The sequence below is a fragment of the Choloepus didactylus genome, chromosome 5, assembly GCF_015220235.1.
Source record: "Choloepus didactylus isolate mChoDid1 chromosome 5, mChoDid1.pri, whole genome shotgun sequence".
Lineage (NCBI taxonomy): Eukaryota > Metazoa > Chordata > Mammalia > Pilosa > Megalonychidae > Choloepus > Choloepus didactylus.
In genome coordinates this window covers 36478673-36491172 of record NC_051311.1, presented here as the reverse complement: position 1 = coordinate 36491172, position 12500 = coordinate 36478673, and the positions used below count along the sequence as shown (strand labels likewise).

At 37.0% G+C, this 12500-nt stretch overlaps 1 protein-coding gene across 3 annotated transcripts in view; it reads right to left on the bottom strand.

The window, feature by feature from the left end:
* KMT2C (lysine methyltransferase 2C) overlaps positions 1 to 12500 on the bottom strand; it is a 393502-nt gene that overhangs the window by 252191 nt on the left and 128811 nt on the right. For all 3 annotated transcript variants that reach the window (XM_037835765.1, XM_037835764.1, XM_037835766.1), the window contains exon 2: positions 11937 to 12025. In XM_037835765.1, coding sequence (XP_037691693.1) covers positions 11937 to 12025 — 89 coding nt within the window. The remainder of the gene's footprint in view (positions 1 to 11936; positions 12026 to 12500) is intronic.

Sequence of the window (12500 nt, the reverse complement as noted above, 5' to 3'; positions counted from 1 at the left end):
GCAGACCAGATCTGTATAATGAAACTCAAAGCCCCCCTCCCGTGGACACCTTGAGAAGTCCACAGCTTAGAGAAACTAACAAACTAAGTCAATGTCCCAATCAAGAATGCAGAGTGGGTCAAACCTGCTTCCAAACAGTTTGTTTCCTCAAGAACCAAAAAGTCAGGAGCGTAGACTAAAGAAATATATAAAATAGATGGTTTTAAATTCAAGATATATGTGGCCAAATAACAGTTTTATTAAAACTGCAGTGAACTGAAAATACTTAATTTTTAAATACAAAAAGAGAATTGGCAAGACTATGTAAATAAAACATAATGAATCTTCTTCAGCCAATTAAAAATGGCTGAAATTTTCTGATGCTCCTCCCATCCAGAGGTAGTCTACTCTTCCCCCCCCCACAACCCCTGAATGTGAGCTCGTCTGTAAATGCTTCCAGTAGAAAAGGGTGACACTATGCCAGCCAATCCAGGCCTAGACTTTAAAAGGACTCACAGTTCCCCTTGGTGTCTCAGAGTCCTACTCTGCTCAAGAAACCATGTAGAGGCCCAGAGGGGTCCAGCTAAGGCCAGCCTTCTAGCCATCCCCATCAATGCACTGGACATATGATTAAAACTGCCCTGGATACTCTATACCTTGCCCAGCCGCTGAACAACTAGCATCAAGTGACCCATCTGTCACCTGCAGAGCAGAACTACCTAGCTAAGTCCTACCTGAACTTCTGACCCCCAAAATCATAAGATACATAAAATGTTTGTTGTTTTAAGCCACTCTGTTTTGGAATAACTTGCTATGCAGCAACAAATAACAGAAAATTTCTTTTTAAAATTCTTTTTGAAAAATTATGTGCTCTGGCTAATCACAGACTAAATCTGTATAAATGCATCTCTGCTCCACATTCCTTCACTATAATACCCAAACCCTCAAAGCAGTCAGCATCTCAAACACTGAAAAGAGCTATGTCTGGAGGGTTTTGCTCCAGTCCAGAAGTGATCCATGTGACTTCCACCCACACTTCATTCGAAACAACCTAATCACATGGTCCCTTAAAGAGGGAATTCTACCAGGTACTCAAAAGATACAGAGGCAGAATTATTTGGGAAATAACCCAAATATCTACCACAACTATACATTATTTTTAAATGATACATTAAAAGTTAATAGAAATATTTTTATAACAAGAAAAAAATGATAGTTCAAAAAGAGAAAATCAAATTACAAACTTTCATATCAGTACAAGATAAGAAAGGATACATAAAGTTACACTGGTATAGCTAAACAATGTGATTAATATAAGGATCCAGGCTTTCTCTTCATTGCTTCTGGTACCATAACTGGCACTGTACTCAAAATATATAGACAACAGTTTTGAGTGTCCACCTGTTAAAATAATATCACTAAACAAAAGCAGATAGGGTTTAACCAAATTTTTATATTTAAACTTATGCATATAACTATTCATTAGATATTACTGAACCAAAAAGGAGGTGAATTAAATTAACATATATGACTTTGAAACTCAATTATACCTACCTGATAAAGCGTACTGATAAAGCAGAAGACCCATATCCTATCTGCCTATGCCAAATAACCACTAAATAGGCACCAACAGTCATTAAAAAAGTTAATAGCCCCTAATCAAAAATAACCAAATAACTGAACCAGAAGATAATCTAAAATTTTGACACATAACCAAAGGTAATATGACTAGGTATCATTAGCTGGAAATCACTCAAAGGTTAGTCACAAATGGTAATCTTGATATTAAAATCCAGTAGTTCTACTATGTTAATTTTAATTTTTTTTAGATTATTTTACAATGATGAATAAACAACTTCATTTCTGTTGACCATTAATTATAAAATAACTGGCCCATCAAATTATAGAAAAGGGTTATAACTATAGTTTTTGCTGTAGTTTCATTAAAAATTAAAGTATCAAACATAACTAATTCTCAAAAAGAACAATATGATATGCATCCCTAGAGCCTAGATTTTTGCCTGTAATATTATTATCAACTAAAAATAACTAGGAGTCCTTAGAGAGTAATTGAATTCCTATCCTGGGGCAAGCAGATTTCAAGATGGGCCTGAAACATGTTGTTGCCAAAGAGCAATAAACTTTGAAAAGTTTTGAGGTAATTTTAAAAGGACCCAGAAGCCAGCAAACAGGGGCTCCCCTCTAGCCAAACTATAGCAATCTGAACACTAAAAAGAAAATTATAATTATGATTAGCTAAATCATAATTAACTAATTATAATTAACTAAAGCAAGTTAAGTTGCAAAGCCCTAATTACATAATGATTCTCAAAGAAAATAAATAGAATAAACCTTCTCTTCAAGTAACTAGTACTTCATTCAGGTTGATTTTATTCATATAGAAAAATGCATTGAGACTTCTAATGGCCAACAGATCCAAAAGAAAAATATGATTTTCTTCCTATAAAATATTAACAAACTGGCCTCTGTGACACTCGCTGTCACTTTCCCAATGGAACCCTATACTCTTACATTATTACAAATCATTAAAGAAGAACATCAGGCATGGAACTGACGGGAATAAGAGGACCTCCCATAAAATCCTTAGGTAGACTTTGCTTTGGCCTTCGAAATGACTACAAAGCTATGGAACTCTTCTCTTTGCTTGGCTTTATTTGAAGGCTGGTAATTTTAACAACGGTATTTTATCCTTCCCTTTACTATTCTCCTTGCCCTATTGTTCACTGTAAGAACTATACAAAGGCCTTTGCAAGAACAATGACAGAGCAAGGACTAACACACTGAGCATAGTTTAGCTTTAGTATAAAATGTTCCTTTAAACCTTATTTGCCTTGATCTCTCATAAGAAATGAGAACACTGTCCATTTGTGGGGCTTACTACTCTTCAAATAAGAAAAAATTAAACGTCAGTATTTTAGTTTTATGGCAATGTGCCAAGAACAACTAAGTAACTTAGAAAATAGAAAAGGGAAACTATAAAACTGAAATACTCTTTCAGTTAGTGAATTTAAAACTAGTATGTGCTTGGAAGTACCATGGGCATTGGAGATACATCAGTAATAAGACAAATCTCTGACCTCATGAAGCTCACATTCCAGTGTGTATGATATACAATAAATAAATATGTAATATAATGTCAAATCTGTTAAATACTAGGAAGAAAAATAAAGCAGAAGATACAAAGAATGTCAAGGGTTGCTTTTCAAACAGAGTGGTCATGGAAGGTCTCTCGGAGGAGACAACATCTGAGGAGAGGCTTGACTGAAATAAGGGAATAAGCACGTGAAAATCTGGGAGAAAACTGTTACAAGCAAAGAAGAAAGGAAGTACAAATGCCCAACAAAGGTGTATGTTTAATGTGCTCCAGGAAGAGCAAGAAGCCCAGTAAGGCTGGAGTCCAGCGAGCATGGTCAACAGTGACAGAAGACGTGACTGGAGAGGCAGCCAAGGTCAGATCACAGTATGGACTTTGGATTTAATTCCAAGAATTACTGGAGGCTTTAGACGGTTGATAGCAGAGAAATAAAAGGCACTTATTTTGGGTTTTACAGGGATCACTTTTGTTATTATGTAGAGAATAAGACCACAATGGGGCAAAAGCAAAAGCAGTGAGATGAGCTAATAAGCCATTGCAGCAATCCAGACTAGGAACAGTGGAGTGATAGCACTGGAAAAGGTTAGAAGTGGCTAGATTCAGCATATACTGGGAAAGTGAAGACAAGAATTTTCAAATAACCTGGCTATTAAGTACAAGAAATCAAGAAAAACTCCTTGATTTTCTCCTGAAAAATTACATGATGTCATTTACTGAGATAGGAACACAAGAAGAAGAGAAGGCTTCAGAATAATACAAAAAAGTTGTACAGAGGTCATAAGTTTCAAATGCTTTTCAGATATCTAAAAGGAGATGTTGAGAAGCAAAACTAAAGATACACATTGTGTTCAAAGCAACTCTATTTGTAGAGTCACCACCAGCATATAGATAATATTTAAAGTCACTAAACTGAATGAGATTACCTAATGAGTGAGAAGATGGGAAAAAAGGCTGGAGGACTAAGCCACGTTTAGAGATTAGAAAAGGGAAAGGACTGACCAAATGAAAACTAGGAGAAACCAGAGAGGTAAGAGAAAAACCAAGAGTGTGATGTCCTCAAAGTCAACAGAAGAGTTTCAAGAAGGAGAGAGTGGTTAAGTATATGAAATGATACTGAATGGTTAACTAGGATGAAAAGTAAAAGCGTGTTTCAGAAATACGGAGATGAATGGTGACAACAACAAGAACAAGTTCAAGAGAATTCAAGAAACCAAGCCTGATTACACTGGGTACACAGAAAAATGGTGAAAGTAAGTAGCAACCGTAACTACAGAGCAATGATTTTTGCTATAGAGATGAGCAAAGAGACAGTACAGTGGCCAAAAGGAGATGCATCATCAAGAGAGGGTATTAGTGTTTAAGAGTGGTGATACTGCAGCAAGTTGTATCCTAATGGAAAATGATTCATTAGGAGGAAAATGTTCATGATGCGAGAAAGCAAGGAAAACTACTGACGCAAAGTCCATAACGGGGGAAGGGGGGTACAATCTAAACTGTAACTTGAGGGGTTGGCCTTAGATAGTCACAGGGACTTTTCGCTGCTTTTTATCAGGAGGGAAGGGAGAATCAATGGGTTCAGATGCAAACAAGAAAATGCATGTGATGGGAGGTGAGTGTGGAAAGTCTTTTCTGATTATTTTTTTCCTACTGAGATAAGCAAAATCGCAAGCTGAGGAACGAAAAATGGCAAGGGGTATTAGAAGTTTGAAGGGAGATGAGAAAGTAGTTAAATATTCCTCTTCAATAATGGGAGAGGGAATTTCTAAGTAAAAGTAGAATGATTACAGGATAACAATCATGACACATTTGAGATTTAAGGTCATAAATTTAAAATTAAACCAGTCCACAAGAGTATCTTTTACACCAATCAAGCTTGGTTGCTTGAATGCAGTTTGGCTTCTGTCATGAAAGTAAGACAATGGGAAAATGGAGAAGGAGGTGAGGGGATATAAGAAAATGACTACAATGATGGATCACAGAATCTGAGCTAGAAAAGGAGGGTGACAAACAGAATCCCATTGCTAAGACCAATATGGTTGAAGAATTATTGTCATGTAGGTACTAGAGATAGACAATGAGGTGGAAAAAGAAGAGCTGGGGACTTCCAGGAAGATGGCAGAGTAGCTGAGACAGAACAGGCTTCTCCTCCATAAAAGAAACTAGAGATTCTGATACTTTCTGGTATAAGGAAAATGTTCAAAAATAGATTGAGGTGATGAATGCATAACTATATGATGGTACTGTGAACAGCTGATTGTACACCCTGGATGACTGTATGGTATGTGAATATATCTCAATAAACCTAATTTAATTAAAAAAAATCTATATACAAATAAAAGCCCCCAGACAGATGGCATCACAAGGGAATTTCACCAAACTTTCCAAAAAGAATTGACACTATTCGTGCTAAAACTCTTTCCAAAAATTGAAGAAAAAGGAATACTACTGTTCCAGTTTGGATATATTATGTACCCCCAAAGGCCAGATTCTTTAATGCAATCTTGTGGGGGCAGACATATTAGTGTTGATTAGGTTGGAATGTTTAGATTGAGTGTTTCCAGACATGTAATTAAATTAACTGTGGGTGAACCATTTGATTATTTCCATGGAGATATGAACCCCACCTCACCATTCATACAGCGGTCTCCTATAAAAGAACTCATAAATAGAAGGAGCTCAGAGCAGCTGTGAGGGACATATGGAAGAGACTTTTGTAGAAACGTTTGCTAACACTTGGAAATCTGGAGAGGATGACGCTTGGAGATGCTAAGAGATGAAGTCCACAGTTTGCTCCAGAGAAGCTGAGAGACCCTAATACTTAGATGCACAGGAGCTAAAGAAGCTAAGAGAGACCCAGAGACATTTTGGAGAAAGCCATTTTGAAAAGCAACCTGGAAGCAAAGGAAGAACAGCTGCCAGCCATGTGCCTTCCAAGCTAACAGAGGTGTTCTAGACTCCATCAGCCATTCTTCAGGGAAGAGATCATCTTGTTGATGCCTGAGTTTGGACAATTTCATGGCCTTAGGACTATAAATTTTTAACAAAATAAACCCACTTTATGAAAGCCAATCCATTTCTAGTATTTTGCATAATGGCAGCATCAGCACACAGGAACAACTACTTAACTCATTTTATGACGATAGTATCACTCTGATACCAAACTATAGATAAAGATACTATAAAAAAGGAAAATTATAGGTCAATCTCCCTAATGAATACAGATGCAAAAATCCTAAACAAAATACCTGCAAATCAAATCCAAACTTATATAAAAAGAATTATAACCAAGTGGGTTCATTCCTGGCATACAAGTGTGGTTCAACATAAGAAAATAAATTAAACTAATACAACACATTAACAAATCAAAACGGAAATATCAACTGATCATCTCAAAAGATGCTGAAAACGCATTTGACAAAATTCAATATTCTTTTTTGATAACAACACTTCAAAAGGTAGGAATTGAGGGACCATTTGGCAATACGATAAAGAGCATATATGAAAAACACACAGCCAGCATAGTACTCAATGGTAAGAGGCTGAAAGCCTTTCCCCTAAGATCGGGAACGAGACAATGATGCCCACTGTCACTTCTATTATTCCACATTGTGCCAGAAGTTCTAGCCAGAGCAATTCACCTAGACAAAGCAATAAAAGGTGTCAAAATTGCAAAGGAAGAAGAAACACTGTCATTATTTGCAGATGATGTGATCTTATATCGGGAAATCCTGAGAATTTGACAACAAAGCTAATTGAGCAGATAAAAAACTCAGCAAAGTGGTGGAATATAAGATTAATGCACATAAATGAGTAATGGTCCTATACACAAGTGTTCCAGTTTGCTAATGTTGTCGGAATGCAAAACGCCAGAAATGGATTGGCTTTTATGAAAGGGGGTTTATTTGGCTACACAGTTACAGTCTTAAGGCCATAAAGTATCTAAGGTAATGCATCAACAATTGGGTACCGTTCCTGGAGGATGGCCAATGGTGTCCGGAAAACCTCTGCTAGCTGGGAAGGCACATGGCTGGCATCTGCTCTGGAGTTCTGGTTTCAAAATGACTCTCTCCCAGGATGTTCCTCTCTAGGCTTCAGCTTCTTTCCCAAATGTCACTCTCAGTTGCTCTTGGGGCATCTGTCCTCTGCTAGCTTCTCCAGAGCAAAAGTCTGCTTTCAAAGGACATCTCCAAAATGTCTCTGTAAACTGCAGTTCCTCTTTCAGCTCCTGTGCATTCTTCAAAGTGTCCCTCTTGGCTGTAGCAAGCTCGCTTCTGTCTGAGCTTACATAGTGCCCCAGTGAACTAATCAAGGCCCATTCTGAATGGGCAGCACCACACCTCCATGGAAATTAGCCAACGAAAGCTCTCACCTACAGTTCACTGATCACATCTCCACGGAAACATCCAATCAAAAGACTCCAACCCAATCAATACCAATACCTCTTCCCCCACAAGACTGCATCAAAGAATATGGCTTTTCTGGGGGACATAATACCTTCAAACTGGCACTACTTGTAATGACCTAACTGAACAATCAAAAAAAAAAAAAAAAAAAAGAACTCCACTCACAAAAGCAATTTAAAAAATCAAGTAAGTAGGAATAAACTTAACAAACAATGTAAAAGACATCTACACAGAAAATTACAAAGTTTTACTAAAAAAATTTTAAAAGGACCTAAATAGGTGCAAAACTATTCTGTGCCCATGGATAGGAAGACTAAACATCGTTAAAATGTCAATTCTACCCAAAATGATCTACAAATTCAACACAATTCCAATCAAAATTCCAAAAACCTACTTTGCAGACTTGGAGAAGTCAATTATCAAATTTATTTGGAAGGGAAAGGGGCATCAAACTGCCAAAAACATCCTAAAAAAGAAGAACGAAGTCAGAGGACTTGCACTTCCAGACTTTGAAGCCTACTATAAAGTAACGGTGGTCAAAACAGCCTGGTATTGGCACAATAGACATACTGATCAATAGAATCAACTTCAGAGCTTGAAAATAGACCCTCAGATATATGGTCGACTGATTTTTGTTAAGGACCCCAAATCCACAGAACTGGGACAGAACAGTCTGTCTCGTCAACAAATAGGGCTGGGAGAAACGGACAACCATATCCAAAAGAATGATAAAGGACCCCTACTTCACACTTGTGGTGGTTTAAATGTATTATATCCCCCAGAGAAAGCCATATTCTTTGATGCAATCTTGTGGGGCAGACATATTAGTGGGGATTAAGTTGGAACGTTTGGATTAGGTTGTTTGCATGGAAATGCACCCCACCCAACTGTAGGTGATAACTCTGATGAGATAACTTCCACAGAGGCATGGCCCCACCCATTAAGCTCCTTCTGAGCTGACAAACAGAAGGAACTCAGTGCAGCTGTGAGTGACATTCTGAAGAGGAGGTACAGCCAAGAGGGACAATTTGAAGAAAGCACAAGAGCTGCAAATGAGAGGCGTTTTGAAGACAGCCAGTGGAAGCAGACTCTTGCTCCAGGGAAGCTAAGAGAGGACAAATACCCTAAGGGCAACTAAGAGTGACATTTTTGAGGAACTGCAGCCTAGAGAGGAACGTCCTGGGAGAAAGCCATTTTGAAACCAGAACTTTGGAGCAGACACCAGCCACGTGCCTTCCCAGCTAACAGAGGTTTTCCGGACACCACTGGCCATCCTCCAGTAAAGGCACCCGATTGCTGATGTGTTACCTTGGACACTTCATGGCCTTAAGACTAAAACTGTGTAACCAAATAAACCTCCTTTATAAAAGACAATCCATTCCTGGTATTTTGCATTCCGGCAGTATTAGCAAACTAGAACAGTATACAAAACTTAACCCAAAGTGGATCAAAGACCTCAATGTGAGAGACAGCACAATAACTCTTAGAAAATAATATATGGAAACATCTTCAGGAACTAGTAATAGGAGGTAGCTTCTTAGACCTTACACCAAAAGCACAAGCAACAAAAGAAAAAATAGATAAATGGGAACTCCTCATAATTAAAACCTTCTGTGCCTCAAAAAACTTTGTCAAAAAGGTGAAGAGGCAGCAATGCAATGGGAGAAAATATCTGGAAACCATATATCTGATAAGAGACTGATATCCTACCTATATAAAGAAATCCTACAACTCAACAATAGCACAAAAAGTCCAATTATAAAATAGGCAAAAGATATGAAAAGGTATTTTTCCAAAGACAAAATACAAATGGCTGAAAAACACATAAAAAAATGTTTACCGTCACTAGCTATTAGGGAAATGCAAATCAAAACCACAATGAGATACCATCTCACACCAATAAGACTGGTTACCATTAAACAGAAAACAATAAATGCTAGAGAGGCTGAGGAGAATTTGGAACTCTCATTCATTGCTGATGGGAACGTATAACAGTACAGTTGCTGTGGAAAACACTGGCAGTTTCTCAGAAAACTGGATATTGAATTACCCTACAATCCAGCAATTCCACTTCTCAGTATATACCCAGAAGATCTGAAAGCAGTGACACAAACCGACATTTGTACACCAATGTTCACAGAGGCATTGACAACATTTTTTTGCAAAAAGAGGAAATCCAAGTGTCCTTCAACAGATGAGTGGAGAAACAAATTGTGGTATGCACATACAGTGGAATACTATGCAGCAGGAAGGAGGAGCAAGATCCTGAATCATACAGCAACCTTCAAGGATGAACCTTGAAGATATAATGCTGAGTGAAATAAGTCAGACACAAAAGGAGAGATACTGTATGTTACCATGTCTATGAACTCCCTGAACAATGTAAAATCGATGTCTGATAATACAGAATATAGGGGACCTATACAGAATATAGGGGACCTAGTGAAGGAGGAACAATAATCTAATATGTTCAGATATATTAATGACAGTGAATTCAAAGGTATGAGAATGGATAGGGTGGTGATTATTTGTTAATGGGATTATAAATATTGCTGCATTGAAGGCAAACAGTATTGAAAGGGGTTGTTTAAAGGCATATTTCTGCAGATTGGCACCACAAATATAGATAGGTGCTTGCACCATATACTTCTAAGTTATGACACTAGTACAAAGAGTTGACAACAGAACAGTATATGGAAAAAAGTGACTTATGGTATACTAGGGACTATAATTAATAGGAATAACATACTAGTACCACACAAATACTCTAAACAAATAGTCAAGGGCTGAAAACAGCTACAAATTGTTTTGGGTCATGAGAATTGTTTAAAATGGAGAGTGATGATAATATGAGATATGGATGGATTATCATGGACGTAATATATGCTAAATTAACTTAGGAACTCCCTAGTGTGTAAGTCAAGTCCTCGATCTTGAGGCTTACTCTGGTGAAACTTATGGTTGTAAGGGGGAGGCTAAGCCCACCTATAATTATACCTAGGAGTCACTTCCAGAGAACCTCTTCTGTTGCTCAGATGTGGACTTTCAGGTGTGGACTTTCACTCTCCTAAGCCTAACTCAGCAAATAAATTCATCACCTTCCCCCCAATGTGGGACACAAATTCCAGGAATGATCGTGACCCTGGCATCAAGGGATTGAAAATGCCTTTTTGATCTAAAAGGGGGAAAAGAAAGGCAACAAAATACAGTTTCAGTGACTAAGAGAATTAGGTTTCTAATAGAAATAACCAATAGAATAAGGTTAACTCCTATGCAAGCTTCAGCCAGATAGGCCAATGGCCACAGCGTTAAGTCCAAGTCAACAGTAGTCCTGAAAACCCTAAAGAATACCTGGATCCCTATCTGAGGCTCTATAAAAGTTTCACTCACCAAGTTTATTCTTCAGAAATTTAAATCTTCTAGAGAACTCCTATGCCAGCTAAGACCCAAAACCCAGAGGCAATAACCTCTTCAAGAACATCAACCAGATGTGTCCGTTTTTCCCACCAAAAAAAAAAAGTTTCAAGTAAGATGCTAATGCACATGCACCAAACGGCAAAACGTAGAATTCTAAACTCCCATATGTCATTCATCACTCTAACTAGACACTGTTAGGGAGGATACAATTTTAAAATATTTGAAGGCTTTCTAAGATATACAGCTGCATAATAGCAATACATTTGATGACCGTAAGCATTTTCTGGAAACTTATATTTTAAAAGATATAAAAGCTCTAGCTTTTCTCTAACAACTGTGTGACGTTCTGCAAAAGCCAAGGAGGTAACGTTCAACTTCAGAGAGAAGTCCTATCACTATGTCTATACTGTCACCAAAAAATGTTCAAAAGCACTGCTAATAATAGATCATTTCAAGCAGATACCCTCCAAATACAACATAAAAAACTAGTCTGAAAAATTTATTAATCACTAAATTCATATGAATTTTGCAAACCACTTTGGACAACCTACTCTACCTTTTTCAGATTCAAAATACACATTAGCTCATTAAAGGCACCAAAAAGCTCATCAGACAAGAAACCTATATGGTCTGGTTTAACCTATCATTTCACAATATGATTTGCTAATGGAACATATTTTTTCCTCAATGCACATATTAATACAATAAGTTTTAAACAAACACTAGATGCTTCATAAAGCAGAAATATAATAAGAACTATCTATATTGTTAAACTGGATTTTCTGTTTGTTCCATTTGTTTGTTTGTTTTTGCTTTAATAAAATACTTATCCACAGCTATTAAACAATTCTTAGTCAGGGCTTAAGGAAAAAAAAGAGATACACAGAACTCAGTTTTTCTACCTTCTCCATTAGTTATCAAGCTATTTAGACAGATGGAAATTTTTGAGCTCAAGACATATACAAATGCTAATTGTGCACACTGTCATGCACATTTTTTAAATCCTTATTACATTTTGATACCTGTTTCCACAATATTTTCTGTTTCTGTAATCTCCAAACCATCCATGCTGTCCTCATCCTCCACTGTAGTTTTTCCTCTACTTCGAGGCCTAGAATCAAAGAAATAAAACCATATAGTTAAATGCACAATTTTCAGGCTTAAAATTATATTCACCATAAAGCATGAGTTGATGGTCTACAAAATTAAATAACTTAGGCAATGTTCCCAACATTTACCAAAATAAAGTAGTAACTATCATACCTTATAGACATTTTATCCCTCAAGTCCAGTCCTTCCATACACCTAAATGTGAGGCCATGTCCAGATTAACATATTTGTGTCATCATACCTCACATACCTCACCAAATAAAAGGACTCTTTATTTGGGGAACTGGTATTCTTTTAGCCAATCTTCAGATGACTCTATATGTCTATCATAGTGGTTTTAATCACCTAATAATCTTTTCAACGTTCACACATTTCTGCAAAAACAGCCAGAGCTTTTTTTGAAGCAATATGAAATTTTCACTTAAATTAATATTTCAAAGGAAATTAACCAATCTAAAACACTGAAGGGAAAATTT